General features: G+C 34.3%; 1 protein-coding gene across 3 annotated transcripts in view; it reads left to right on the forward strand.

Annotated features, from left to right (window-relative positions):
* The window catches only part of LOC129928203 (zinc finger protein 493-like), a 46,295-nt gene that overhangs the window by 13,495 nt on the left and 17,655 nt on the right, over positions 1 to 15,145 (forward strand). Inside the window, exon 4 of one of the 3 annotated variants that reach the window (XM_056041341.1) lies at positions 301 to 3,486. The exons of 1 other annotated variant lie outside the window; for it this stretch is intronic. In XM_056041341.1, coding sequence (XP_055897316.1) covers positions 301 to 2,643 — 2,343 coding nt within the window. In that variant the 3' untranslated portion in view covers positions 2,644 to 3,486. Of the gene's footprint in view, positions 1 to 300; positions 3,487 to 13,328; positions 13,468 to 15,145 lie in introns of those variants that run through there. One more of the 3 variants, XM_056041339.1, reaches the window with a different exon arrangement.

The following is a 15,145-nucleotide window of genomic DNA, read 5'->3' on the forward strand; positions in this document are numbered from 1 at the left end:
ACCAACAATCTTTTAGCCTTGGAAATATACAATGATTAAAATGCACTGAAGAAACTTCTAAATTTTTTAGCTGCTTCAGAAAATTATAATGCCTAACTGATTACTGCTTATAATAACTTTACTGCTTATATGCTTGAATTGCAGTGCACAAAATCAATATTCTTCTATTTAATGCCTGTTTAAAAATCACTTTTAGACAACTTTACCTATTCTGTGTATGAGTGGCTCTTTTTTTAAAACTAACAATGTTAAATCATGCATATTCAAATTGCATTTAATTAATACATTTTTTTTTCATAGATAAAAATCACAAAGCAAGACAAAGAAATGACTTCAACAAATGTATTTGTAAAGGATATGAATGATCATATGGAACCAAGCCTATCCAATGAAACTGTTTCAGATAAGACCAAGAAATCTACGTGCACTGATAATCATCAAATAAATAAACTTTTTACTTGTCAAATTTCTCAAAAAAGGTTTTCTAGCTCTAAAATATTACAAAATCATGAGTTGATTCATGCTGGTGAAAAAACATTTAAATGTCAAATATGTCAGAAAGAATATTTTCATTCTTCCAATTTGAAACGACACCAAGAGACTCATACTGGTGAAAAACCATTTAAATGTCAAATATGTCAGAAAGAATATTTTCATTCTTCCAATTTGAAACAACACCAACAGACTCATACTGGTGAAAAACCATTTAAATGTCAAATATGTCAGAAAGGATTTACTCAGTCTTTTAATTTGAAACAACACCAACAGACTCATACTGGTGAAAAACCATTTAAATGTCAAATATGTCAGAAAGGATTTACTCAGTCTTTTAATTTTAAATTCCACCAACGGATTCATACTGGTGAAAAAACATTTAAATGTCAAATATGTGAGAAAGAATATTTTTATTTTTCTAGTTTGAAACAACACCAACAGACTCATACTGGTGAAAAAACATTTAAATGTCAAATATGTCAGAAAGGATTTTCTCAGTCTCAAAGTTTGAAACTACACCAATTGACTCATACTGGTGAAAAACCATTTAAATGTCCAATATGTCAGAAAGGATTTTTTCATTCTAGTAGTTTGAAGAAACACCAACTGACTCATAATGGTGAAAAAACATTTAAATGTCCAATATGTCAGAAAAAATTTTCTCAGTCTCAAAGTTTGAAACTCCACCAACTGACTCATACTGGTGAAAAGCCATTTAAATGTCCAATATGTCAGAAAGGATTTTGTAATTCTAGTAATTTGAAACGACACCAACTGACTCATACTGGTGAAAAAACATTTAAATGTCATATATGTCAGAAAGTATTTTCTCAGTCTGGTCTTTTGAAACTACATCAACTGACTCATACTGCTGAAAAACTAATTAAATGTCCAATATGTCAGAAAGGATTTTATAAGCCTATTCATTTGAAAAAACACCAACTTACTCATAATGGTGAAAAACCATTTAAATGTCCAATATGTCAGAAAGGATTTTCTCAGTCTCATAGTTTGAAACTACACCAACTGACTCATACTGGTGAACAGCCATTTAAATGTCCAATATGTCAGAAAGGATTTTATCAGTCTAGTCATTTCAAACAACACCAACTGACTCATACTGGTGAAAAATCATTTAAATGTTTAATATGCCAGAAAGGATTTTCTCAGTCTTATACTTTGAAACTCCACCAAGTGATTCATACTGGTGAAAAGCCATTTAAATGTCCTATATGTCAGAAAGGATTTTATAAGCCTAGTCATTTGAAAAAACACCAACTGATTCATACTGGTGAAAAACCATTTAAATGTTTAATATGTCAGAAAGGATTTTCTCAGTCTTATACTTTGAAACTCCACCAAGTGATTCATACTGGTGAAAAGCCATTTAAATGTCCAATATGTCAGAAAGGATTTTCTCAGTCTAGTAATTTGAAACTCCACCAAGTGACTCATACTGGTGAAAAACCATTTAAATGTGACACATGTGGAAAAGGATTATCTAATTCTTCATCTTTAAAAAAACACCAACAGATTCATTCTGGTGAAAATCAATTTAAATGTGACACATGTGGAAAAGAATTATGTAGTTCTTCATCTTTAAATAAACACCAACTGATTCATTCTGGTGAAAAGCCATTTAAATGTCCAATATGTCAGAAAGGATTTTCTCAGTCTCATCATTTGATACAACACCAAGTAGTTCATTCTGGTGAAAAACCATTTAAATGTGACACATGTGGAAAAGGATTATCTAATTCTTCATCTTTAAAAAAACACCAACAGTTTCATTCTGGTGAAAATCCATTTAAATGTGACACATGTGGAAAAGAATTATCTAGTTCTTCATCTTTAAATAAACACCAACTGATTCATTCTGGTGAAAAACTATTTAAATGTCGAATATGTCAGAAAGGATTTACTAACTGTACTCATTTGAAACAACACCAACTGATTCATACTGGCGAAAAACGATTTAAATGTTTAATGTGTCAGAAAGGATTTGCACTTTTATATAATTTGAAAGTCCACCTACAGAGTCATACTGGTGAAAAACCATTTAAATGTGACTCATGTGGAAAAGTATTCTCTCTTGCTTCATATTTGAAAAAACACTGCTCGGTTCATAAAAATGATTTTGGGCTTTGAGAAATCTACCTCCACCACTAGGTATGAAATCACAAAAGCGGGTGATTGGACTATTGTCCTATTATTCAAAATGGATCCCAAATTTTTCCAGCAAGATCCCTTTATTAGTAAACAAAACCTTTGCTCCCCCTGAACAAGTTAAAGAAGCTTTTTAGGCTTTGTCTTTAAGCACTGATTTAATCTAATTTATAAATATGTTTATTTAGAATGTTTTTTTTTGGATATATTGGATATGTTATTAAAGTTCCCCCTCCTCTTTTTATACTTGTAGAGAAATGAAATAATATATTATAAAACGGAGTTGTATATAGTCAAATAGTTTCTTATTGATGTAACGGATATCAATATTATCCTGTTCATATTGCGTTATGTAATGATCAAAGGCCAAAGTGTGGTGGAAGTAGAAAAAAATCTTATGAGAGATGAGAATGATTAGATTACTTTTGATCATGCCTCTGATAACTTTTCTTTTGATGGCCATCTCTCAAGATATCTTTACTTGTAAATTGTTCTTTCTTGATTATGAGTGTGTCATTTCAAACCCATATGTAATGTTTTATTTATTCTAATAAACGCTGACTTCAAGAAATATGCAACAATGGCCAAGAACTTACAAAGAATGTTGTAAAGCAATACGAATCTATGGATCGTCTTCTGTACCTTCTATCAATAGTCAATCTTATTGATTTTAATTAACCTGCAAAAAAAATAATTTTTTTACATTATCTCTATATCTATAGATGTTACATTTGTATATATTTTAATGACATTTTATTCTATTTTTATTTAATGAGTCATTCTTGTTGTCATATAAATGAAAATAAATATATGAAATATTGTTAATGTGATACTTTTTTACAATTGTTACCGAGTATTTGATGAAATGACCAGGAGATGAAATGATTTGGAACAACCATTTAGATCGCAAGGTCTGAAAAGGGACTCTTTATATAAAAAAAATCAACTTAATTTATAACAATAATGTTTATATGAAGTCATCTATAAAAGTTAGCCACCAAGTGACTCATACTGGTTAAATGTCACATATGTAGAAAAGTATTCTCTAGTGCTTCATATTTGAAACAACACTGCTTGGTTCGTAATAATGAAAAAATCATTTGAATGTCCAAAATGTCAAAAAGGATTAACTTCCTATTCCATGACTTCGCTTGGAAAGTTTGTAAATATAGTAGGCTATCGAGTTAGGTCTATAAGATAATTTTTATTGATCCAATCAAATGGAAATTCAGTTTGATTACATTGACAACCTCAGCGTAACTACTATCGCAAACAACCCGAAATCACAACATGGCCTAAAGTGTGCTGATGGGCCAAAAAACTCAACTAACCCGAAAACTCATGAAATACGCTAGATTCTAAAATTTACGCTCAATCACTACAAAAATCTAATGAAGATAATTTTCTCTCAACCGTGAAAAGCTCGCAAATTAGACTAGATTTATTATTATTAGAGCTTTTTTATAGCGCTACTTTCATCCTTATAGCATGCTTAGAGCGCTTTTGGTCCAATCTCATTTGTGGAGCAGTTGGGGGGGGGGGGGTATCTAGGAGTTGGTTTTCCGTGCTGCCTTTAGGCGCTCAGTAAACACAACTCTGCCCGTGTCGGGTGTCGAACCTCGAGCCCCCTTCTAGGTAGCCAAGCCAAGTTCAAGCGCGCTTCCACCGCTATTTACGCTAAATCTCTAGAATATAATTCTCTCTCTGCAAATTTTAGTGACTTAGATTTACTTAGATCAAGACTTTAGATCTACTGTAGATTTAATGAGAATAGTTTGCACACAGCTTTGAAAAGTCCGTAAAAGTTATTTCGACCGTAAAAGCCTGGGAAACTACATAGTTGAAAAAGAAATTCTGCTTGAAAATAAAACTCAAATAGGTCTTATACCTCCTCCACCCAAAAGCCTTTATTAAGTAAGCAAATTTCAACTAAACATACAAATAGAACTATTTATTGCAGGCTCTGTTTTTGAGGAGGATATACAAATAGAACTATTTATTGCAGGCTCTGTTTTTGAGGAGGATTTATAAGTTCAGTTAATAAAAGGAAAAAACAACACTTCCTCAAATGCACATTGACTCTAGTTACTTATAGAGTCTAGTATCTTTAAGATTGAGATAGAAACTTAAAATGTACATTTACATCACAAAGAATACGCATTATGAAGCCATCTCTAAGAATGTTTATGTAAAACAAGGTTACCAAAACAGTTTTTGTGGAAACTCAAAATCGGCCCCAAAAGTGGTCCACTCAGGCAGGTAAAAAGGAAGGTTTCAATATATTCAGAAATAACATCAGAAGGAAATTCTATCGAACACAAATGACAGAGAAGAATGGAGAAATAAGGTTGACAGATCTTGTGTGGTGCCCCAGCGGTCCAGCTGACTAAAAGATAGGTGAATGTGAAGTTAGATGTGAACTTGGCCTAACTGATGTCCTAAATTGTAATGAATATCTAATTGATCTAACTGTTTTGTAAAGGGTCAATCTCTTATTCAGGTCCTCAAGAAAAAAAAAACACATTTTCGTTAAAGAAAAAAAAAGTTCAATGTACTATCTCTGAACTGCATGTTAGTTAACGCGATAATATTAACAACTACATATTAATTGTTGTTTTAAATTATGTCCAAATTGTATGCATACTAAATAATACTATATATCATGGGCGTAGCCAGGGGGGGGGGGTTCTTGGGGTTCAAACCCCCCCCCGAAATGAAATCCCCCCCCCCGCAGGGGGGGGGGCGGAATTAAGTGACTGATTTTTGCTTTCATTTTGTTTATTTTAGGTGAGATTTTAATACTAAATCATCACTTACCACAGCAGAGCCGATGCAGTTTTGAGTTAAACACTCTCTACCAGGGGGTTTTGAGTTTAAATCCCCCTACCAGGGGGTTTTGAGATTTTAAAAACCCCTATCAGGGGGTTTTGAGATACAAATCCCTCTACCAGGGGGCTTTGAGTTTAAAACCCCCTACAGGGGGTTTTGAATTTTAAACCCCCTACCAGAGGTTTTTGCAGTTAAATCCCCCTCTTCTATAAAACAAAACAAAAAAAAAATGCAAACAACAATCCCCAAATTCCAACAGCACAGTTGAGGAAGATTTTGATTTTAAAACCCCATCCAAAATTTACGATAACCCCATCTTCAATATAAAAATAGCATATTACACACTCAAAATTCTATGAGCGTAGCCAAAAGGGTTTTGAGTTTAACCCCCCTCCCCCTTCCAGTTGGGGTTTGAAGCTAAAAAGTACCTCTTCAATATAAAAAAAAAGCAAATTACACACTATAAAATCTATGAGCGTAGCCTAAGGGGTTTTGAGTTTAAATCCCCCTCCTCCAGATGGCTTTTTCTTTAAAGTTTAAAACCCCTCCAGATGGTTTTGAGTTTAAAATTCCCCTACAGAGCGTTTAGAGTTGAAAACCTCTCTCTTCAATATTATTTTAAAGCAAACTACAGTCACCAAATTCTATGATCGTAGCTAAATGGGGTTTTGAATTAAAAACAAAACAAAACAAAAAAAACCCAGAGATTTTTTAGTTTAAAACCCCTCAACAGATGATTTGACGAAAAAACTTTCTTTTTCGATATAAAATCTAAAGCGAAATACAGGCATGCAATTCCAAGAGCGTAGTTAAGAAAGGTTACAAATTTCTACCAGTGGCTTGGGCTCCATTAATTAAGTGTGAATAGTCTTCTGCCGAAATTGAAAATCATTAAATGTGTCTCAACAAAGATGGCTAAGACAGATTTTAGGAGTCAGTCATAGAGATCGAGTCTAAATCAAAGAAATCATATGCCGAACTGGGAGTCGAATCCTTAGTAAGGTTGTGACAGAGCGTCGCATGAGGTTTTGCGGGACATGTTCTCACACAAAATGAAACAGCTTGCCGGAAAATGCGCCGAACGGCGCGAGAGGGTTTAAAGTCAGTAAGAATAGCACATTAGGTTTTTGAAATAAAACTTTTTAATAGCAAGATAATGCACTGTAGATACCTCAGAATATGCATTTTGTTGGCTTTCAATACCAGAAATAGTGCTCGAACTCCCCCAGACCCCCTTGCTAGCAAGGGCGGGGAGTCTACAATAAACAATAAACGTCTTCCGAAAGGGTCAGAATGTAATAAAGATTAATTAGGTATACACACATATATATATATATATATAAAAAATTTTCGCGGGGGGGGGGGGGGGGAGGTCGGGGGGGGGGGAATCCCCCCCCCCCCCCAAAACCCTCGCCGAAAAAAAATCCTGGCTACGCCCATGCTATATATATATATATATATAATAAATTTGTGTGTTCCGTCCGTTTGTTAGATACATTGTAAAACACTAAATATTTAGTGAAGAACAAATAGATACAGACGCACAAAACATACTACTAAAACACTGTAAAACATTACACCCATCAGAAAAACAAACGACAAATAGACCCTTTACATTAGAGGAGTTGAGGGCTGCTTTAGACACAACACAAAATAACAAATCCCCTGGCCCAGACGGTTTGACATATGAAATCTATAAAACCTTTTTCTACCAAATAGGACCCCTACTACTAAGACTATACAATGACATGTTAGAAACAGGACAGACGCCTATAGACTTCTTGCATACATCACACTATTACCAAAAACAAAGAACCTGAAAACAACACAACACTTAGTGACTTTAGACCCATTTCCCTTTTAAATGCAGACTATAAACTGCTGACCAAAATGATTCTTTTAAGAGTTAGGCCCCTTATACCGTACCCCACCTACTAGGACAAGACCAGTACTGTAGCGGCACCTTCGACATACGGGTCACGGAGGTCACGACTGTAGCAACCCGGAAAAAAATATAGACGAACTGAATCACTTTCTACGAGACATCTTATATTACTGTAAAGACAAAGACTTGAAAGCAGCCCTCATGTCCATTGATCAAGAAAAAGCTTTCGACAGAATTGACCATGACTACTTATTCAAAATACTAGATTATAATACTCTTCGGGATGACCCCAATAAAAGGAAGACTCTCAACTACAACAGGGTACGGATATACCTGTGTAATTTGTAATAAAGAAAACCGAAACCCAGAGAAACATTTAGTGAATGTGAGTTGGTTGAGGAAGCTAAAAAAACTAGAAGATATTATTGACGCAAACAGTCAGACCTGTGCAAATGTAAATACAGCTATTTTTTAAAATAAAGTACTTAAAGCCATAAATAAAAAACTAAGAGATATCAATGTAATTATTTTATCAGAATATAGAAACCTTATTTGGAATACCTACCTACAAATTGTCTACCATAATAAACTGTATAGCCTAATAAAGTATTATTAGATCACATTTTTAAGAAAATTATTGCTAAAATATAGCGCTAAATAAATATATCAAGAGTGTCCACTAACTTAAAGAAAAGGAAATGTATATATATATATTAATATGTGTATGCGAGTGTGTATGCGTGTGTATAGATATATATCCCAAGTGATCCCTTTTATATATTTAAAAACCCTGTAACCATATAATTAAAAAAGCTAGTACTCCAAATAATAATAAAAAAAAAACAGTGATCGCCCCTTGAAATTGACAAGGGTTAAGACAATTCAAGACAGTACACAATCACGAAAGCCACGCCTTGACCTTGTGACTGTAGAGACTTAAACCAAAGTTTTGATCTACAAAGACGATCGAGTTAGGCAGGAGAAAACGAGAGATCTCATTCGATTTTAAAACAGAGAATCATAGCGAAATGGAACATTAGGCCGGCAAGTCAAGGGACGGAAGCACAATAAAGAAATAAAAGTAAACACGTGAAAACCCAAGAAAGGGGAAAGAAGAGTAACTCCAAGAAATAAGAACAAGGGCAGACAAATCAAGAACAAGGTTACGTTTTATGTAAACACTGTTTTTTTTTTCTGTTGTTCCTGTATTGAGAATCAATCACGACCACATATCTAAGCAAACAATTCTTTGTATAAACAAACCCTAACAATTATGTCCATAGTGGCTTCTTTATGAATATTGCAAAAATACCACCACTATCCGTATTGTGCTTACATGTGCGTCTATATGCAAATATATTATTTTTTACTACCTTGCAGACGTTTACTTTCTATACAGACACGGTTCTTCATTTTTAGTTCTTATATTGAGCATCAACATAACCTCATATCTCAACAAGCTTTTGCATCAAATTTTACCAAATTAGTATTTAGTTTCATTTTTTTTTTTACATATGTCAAAGTTTTTACTAATGTTAAAAAAAAAACAAATTCTCCACCACCATTGTCAATATTGCGCATGCTTGTGCAGGCTGCAGAGTAATAATATATTGAAGAGGTGAAGAGGAAAAATTAAAAAAAAGGTTGTGGGGGAAATATTTAAGAAAAAAAAAGTAGCCTATATATTTACACATATATATAGATACACATAAAATAACTTTCAGTACGACTCTAATTGGCCCCTGTGACCAAAAAAAAAAAAAAAAAAAACACAGAGAAATTGTCTCAGAACAGAAACTCCCGACTGACTCTGGCAGACAAGATTTCGACCTTGATGATAAGGAAGTAGTTTTCCAAATCTCAAGGGAGGAAATCAAAAATTGTCATATGAAGGGAGACAACAAAAGAAACAATAAAAATGTTTAAATGACTCTGTTCGCATAAGTTTGTACACACATAGATGTGTATGTACGTTTGATAGAAGTTAATATAAAGAACTGGGGCAATGTAACAAAGCACAAGGGAAACAACCATAAGCAATGTAGACAAAGTGGAAAAAAATGTGACTACTATTTTTATGTTTTAATATCAGTTAAGTTTCTACTTTCACTTTTTGATTGTTTCTATTTAATTACCTATTGTTGACATTCTCACCACATATATTTTAAGAACCTTAAATTTTAAAAATATTCATTATATGCTATTGGAAAAAAAAATGCCATATACAAAGCAATTTAAAACGTTAAAATATTATGACAACCTAAATGTAACCATTTGCATTGCCATGTTTGCAATCATTGTACTTTAAAATGTAATTATTCAATTTGTAAGCTTACCAATAAAATATGCATCTTTTGTTAATAAAAAAAAAAGAAAAAAAAAGCCCAATAAAGAGGCCGATAGCCCCCCAAAAAAGAGGCAATGCCCAAAAACAGAGGCAAAGAAAAGAGGCAAAAGCCCAAGGATTCCTAGGATGTAAACAGCTCGACAACTGAAGTCAAAAGCTAAAAAGCTGAGGTATCCTAAAAAAAAAAAAAAAAGTCCAACTCCTTGGGGAAAACAAGGCCACGGCTTTACGCTTATCTCCCCTTGACCCGGGGCAATATATACACTCCCGTCACGGGCATTGGTCATAGGCGCCGGGTGTCTGAAGCTACACTCGACACCACCTGGGCTGGAATATACTTCATTTTTTCTTCCACCCCTTACCAACGTCTCTCTTTGATCAAGGAGATTATTCACTGGTGTGCCGCGGGAGTTTTCAGAACGCCACAAGTGCAGCGTTACACAGGTCTGTCTACTATTACATTTTTATTTTACGTTGCGATGACACTCCAACTTAGCAGTTCTTGAATTGGTAACGATAATAATAAGCGATGTGTTTCATTTAAATTGTGTAGGTGTATGCTAATAATAACAAATTAGCAATAAGCCTTATTCGTTGTTATCTATGGAGAAATACGTTAGCAGGAATGAAACGGCGAAAGCGTTCAATGAAAAGCAAGGAACCAAACGAAGGTACAAAGAAGATTACATCGGATATAATTTCATATCTTCTGGACCTGAAGAATCTCCACTCCCTTTCTGTCTGATCTGTAATGCAACTCTGTCGAATGGGGGGCTTGTTGCAAGCAAATTGAAGAGACACTTGGAAACAAAACATCCGTCTGTAAAAGCGCAACCGAAGGAATACTTGGAAAGTATCAGGTCTCAACAAAATAAACAAGCTAAGAAACTGACGAACTACCTAAAGCTGCCAGAAAAGGGATTGATTGCAAGTTATAAGGTTGCTCAGTTATTAGCAAAACGCAAGAAAGCACACACAGAGAGAGGCTGAATTGTTCATTGCACCAGCTTCAGCAATAGTTGTTGAGACTGTCCTTGGACCCGATGCCGCCGAAAATGTAAAAAAAAAATTCCTTTGTCAAATGATACTATCTCGCCCAGAATTGAAGACTTATCGTCAGATTTACAAGATCAAATCTGCAAACACTTCGACGTGACTGACGATGAAGTGTCTGCTGTGGTCTCTTCAAGTTGATAAATCCATTGACGTTAGCGGCAAAGCCCAGCTGCTAGCATTTATTCGTTTCATAAAGGATGAAAAATGCGTCAACGAATTCTTATTTTGCAAAGAATTACCAACTACGACCAAAGGCGAAGATATTTTCAATGTGGTGAATGAAAACATTTTGCTCTTCAAACTACAGTGGAAAAACTGTGTCAGCGTTTGCACCGATGGTTGTCATTCCATGCAGGGAAATAGAAAAGGACTCGTCACTCTTGTGCGTCAAGAAAATCCAAATGTATTAGTTGTTTACTGCATGATCCACAGAGAAGCTTTTGCCTTCAAATCTTTGCCGAAAGATTAGATGACTGTTCGGGATTGTTGTCAACTTCATCAAATATCGACCCCTTACATCCCGACTTTTCTCTCAGCTCTGTGAAGCAATGAATTCAGACTAAAAATGTCTCCTGTATCACACCAACGTTCGTTGGCTCTCCAGGGAAAAAGTGTTGAAGCCTGTCGTCCAACTCAAGGCTGAGCTGATTCATTCTTGTAGGCTGAAAAAAAAAAAGACTTTGAATTTTCTATTCATGACGAGATCTGGTGGGTTAAGGTGGCATCGGAAACCATCATCACGACATCCTCAATACTGAAGTCATTTGGTGAAAAATTGTCTTTGTGTCAAAGTAAGATCTCGAAAGGAGTGTTCGACTGCTTTCCTACTTACAATGAATGTGCTTCAAATAAAGAAATCATCCCCAAAATTCTGGACACTTTGACACACCTGCAGTCAGCATTGCAGCATTACTTTCCAACAGTTGGAAGTAATGAATATGGATGGGTCAGCTATCCATTTGGAAACAATGTAGCTACAAATCTGACAACTGAAGAAGCAGAGCAGCTCATAGATTTAAAAAAACGATGCAGTTCTTAAATCAAATTTTGCCGAGAAAATCCTGGATGTGTTTTGGATTTCAATCAACAAGTTATATCCTGCAATCAAAGCGATCAAAATAATTCTTCCATTTGCATCATCATTGTTTTGTGAGTTTGTATTTTCAGCACTGACTGAAATCAAGTCTAAGAAAAGAAAGAGACTTCTTACAATAGACGATGAAATGCCAGTTTGTTTGTCGGCTCTGGAGCCTTGATTAGATCGCATTTGCTCTCAAAAACAGGCACACCCTTCACATTAAATGTAATACTTAAAAACAGGCAAAATCTTTTTTATTATTAAACAACTTATATAATTATTATTATTATAATAATATTATTATTATTATTAATTTATTCCTACTTCTAGAGGAATACCTGGTGGTAAGCCGAACTTACAGTTCCACCTTAATTAGTTTCTGTATTTTCTTGCTGAATAATATTATTTGGATTTTGCTTATTTCATTTCTGTTTAATGTGTAGGCTACATTGTGTATTTCTCGCTGTCGTAAGTAAGAAACATAACCATTGCATATGTGCATGTTTATATATTGCATTTCCAGGAATTTTCGTATATATTTTGCAATTTGATGCGAAATGTATATGCTTGTACATCTTATTTAATCTCTAATCTTGCTAATGTATTGGCACTGCGCTTAGAAAAGCGTTATGAATCATCTCCCCCTTTATCCATTTTATTACGAGAGTTGCGCACCTTTAATGGACACTCTTCACTCATTCAGTGTGGAGTGTCTATCCCATAGACGGTCTGTCTGCCCCTAAACGCACGGAACGTCTATGCCCGTCTATTCGAAAGACCAGCGGTTATGCTCGGCGTCCCCTTTTTACTATCCCCCCCACTCTTCTGCGTCCCCCCCCCCCCGCGCTCACACATACAACAATAGAAAGATAGACAATAACAATTCATTTTTTCGATGGTCTTTGGCCTATGCGAAACGGATCGCGCGGGGCCTAGTCTGGCTAGGGATAAGCATAATGTCAAAAACTTTTTTTTAAATTAGAAAATAGGCCTACTTTCGTCTTTGCAATAAATTTTTATCAAATGAAAGCTCGCAATGCCACTTTTTATTTATTGGCACCCCAAAATGTCAATTTCGTCTATTCTTCCGGAGATTTGAATAAATTAAAAAACAAGATCATGACTTTATCGTATATTTTGGCCCTTTCGTGAGATTTCCTGGAGGCCCAGGAAAATCAGAAGGTCGCGAAAACCCTGTTATAATGGTTTAATTTAATAATGTACACTTTGAATTAGCGCGGGGCCTATGAAAGCGCGAGGCCCACTGCGACCGCATAGGCTGCAGTGGCCTAAGGCCGGCCCTGTCTTTGGCGACCCTTGGCAATTCGTCAATCTCGACCAACAGGTTGAGAACCCCTGCCATAGACGTTTATACCCTACCTTTGTTTTGTTGCATTTTTAAATTAAACTTTTTAACTAGCAACAGTGGAACTATTTTTACTTTATAAAAGAGTTCTTCATCCTTTGTTTACATAGAAATTAGAAGCTGTTGGCTTTATTTAGACTTAGTAGACATTTATTATTACTTTTTTTACGATTTATAAAAACGTCGCCATGACTACGCTAGTTTTATCACAAATCCAGAGTGGTAATTTCATACACTATATAACGGTATATTTAATAATATTATTATAAATAATAATAATTACTTTACTTTAATTAGTAATTTAGGAATTTACTATTTAAATACTAAATCCTTAATTATTAATAGTATTTAAATGTAGTCATTTTTTTTTTTTAGATTATGATTATCATTATGAATATGATAATGATGTCATTATTATTCATTATATTATGATAATAATGTCTAAATCTATTATTTTCAGTAGTCTAGGTGTAGAGTGTAGATCGAGATTGACTAGATCTAAGCTTTTATCTCTAGATTTAGACTATATACTATATAGATCTACATTATTTGTACATTTTATATATATTATATCTCTAGATTCTCTAGATCAAAGCTTATGATAAATAAAAAGAAAGGAAATGGTAGATCTAGAGGAGGTTCTTATATTTTGAACACTCCATCCAATTCTCCTTTTTGAATGGGTCTCTTTTTTTTTGTTTGTAATCCATTTGTTTTTATGTTTGGAGCTAAAAACGATGTTTTGGGACTGCACATGTCCAATTTTAGATAAGTTACGGTAATTTTGTTCCGTTTTTCCAAAGCAGATGGCAGTTATTTAGATTCTCAGTAACCATGTATGTAAAGCTGTTGTTTTAACCTCACCCGGCAATTCATACCCATATAAGGGATGAAGGCTAAATTATGAGCCTGTTTAATTGTAGGCTGATGGGCATATCAAAATAAGCTTCCAAACATATTTAGAAAGACATTCCAATCACATTTATACTGTTAGCTGTTAAATAAAATTTAAAAAGGGGGTGTTCAAACAAATAATAATGAATTCAGCTTTTTCTTCTTTTTGAACACAGCAAAATCGTAAAAAGAGATATTATTGGGATTAATAAATCTATTATTTTTTCAATGAATAAACATGACCTAGATCAAGATATCTAGAATATATAACTTATGAATGAAAGAAAAAGTGCAGGCTGCTAATTTAAAGCCAGAGACCATGCCCACTGCAGGTGATCACACCAGCAAATAAGCTGGTGGTGAGGAGAGGTATACACTCAGCGTGTAGTGTCACAAACTATCCAACAGGCAGTGGAGAGAAGGGGGAGAAAGTCATGAAAAGAATTATAAGCATTTATGGGAGGAAGGGGTGTTAAGGTGTCACAAAACAAACATCCAAATTATGAAAACAAGAAGAGGGTCCTTGGATGGGAAATAAAAGAAAGACAGAGAGAAAATACAAGTAGCCTAGTAGAAAATATCATGTTTATTAAATTAAAATAATTAAATTATAGCTCTATAATCTATATAAATTTATTTCTGTCTGTTTCTACACATAGATTATATAGGTATTTAAATAAATAAACTATATATATTAGGGGTGCACCAGATAGTCCCTCCGGCTCAGGCTTTTGCTGAATATCCGGCATTTTTTAGTATCCGGTGCTATTCGGCTCCGGTCGGATATCACTACCGGATAGTAAACCGGATAGTAAAAAGTACATAATTTAATATGCATAAATTGGACCTAGTTCCATTACTGTCTGTTATAGAATGTATTAATGTTTATATGAAAACAAAATAATGTGCTTAAAAATAGAGCCATTATGAATATGCACCAAACATCGTTTATTATAAAGACAAGGCGTGTTAATAACTTAATATAAATAGAGATGAAACTTTACATCATAAATGCGCTTTACATACAGA

Source organism: Biomphalaria glabrata, chromosome 9, assembly GCF_947242115.1.
Source record: "Biomphalaria glabrata chromosome 9, xgBioGlab47.1, whole genome shotgun sequence".
Classification (NCBI taxonomy): domain Eukaryota; kingdom Metazoa; phylum Mollusca; class Gastropoda; family Planorbidae; genus Biomphalaria; species Biomphalaria glabrata.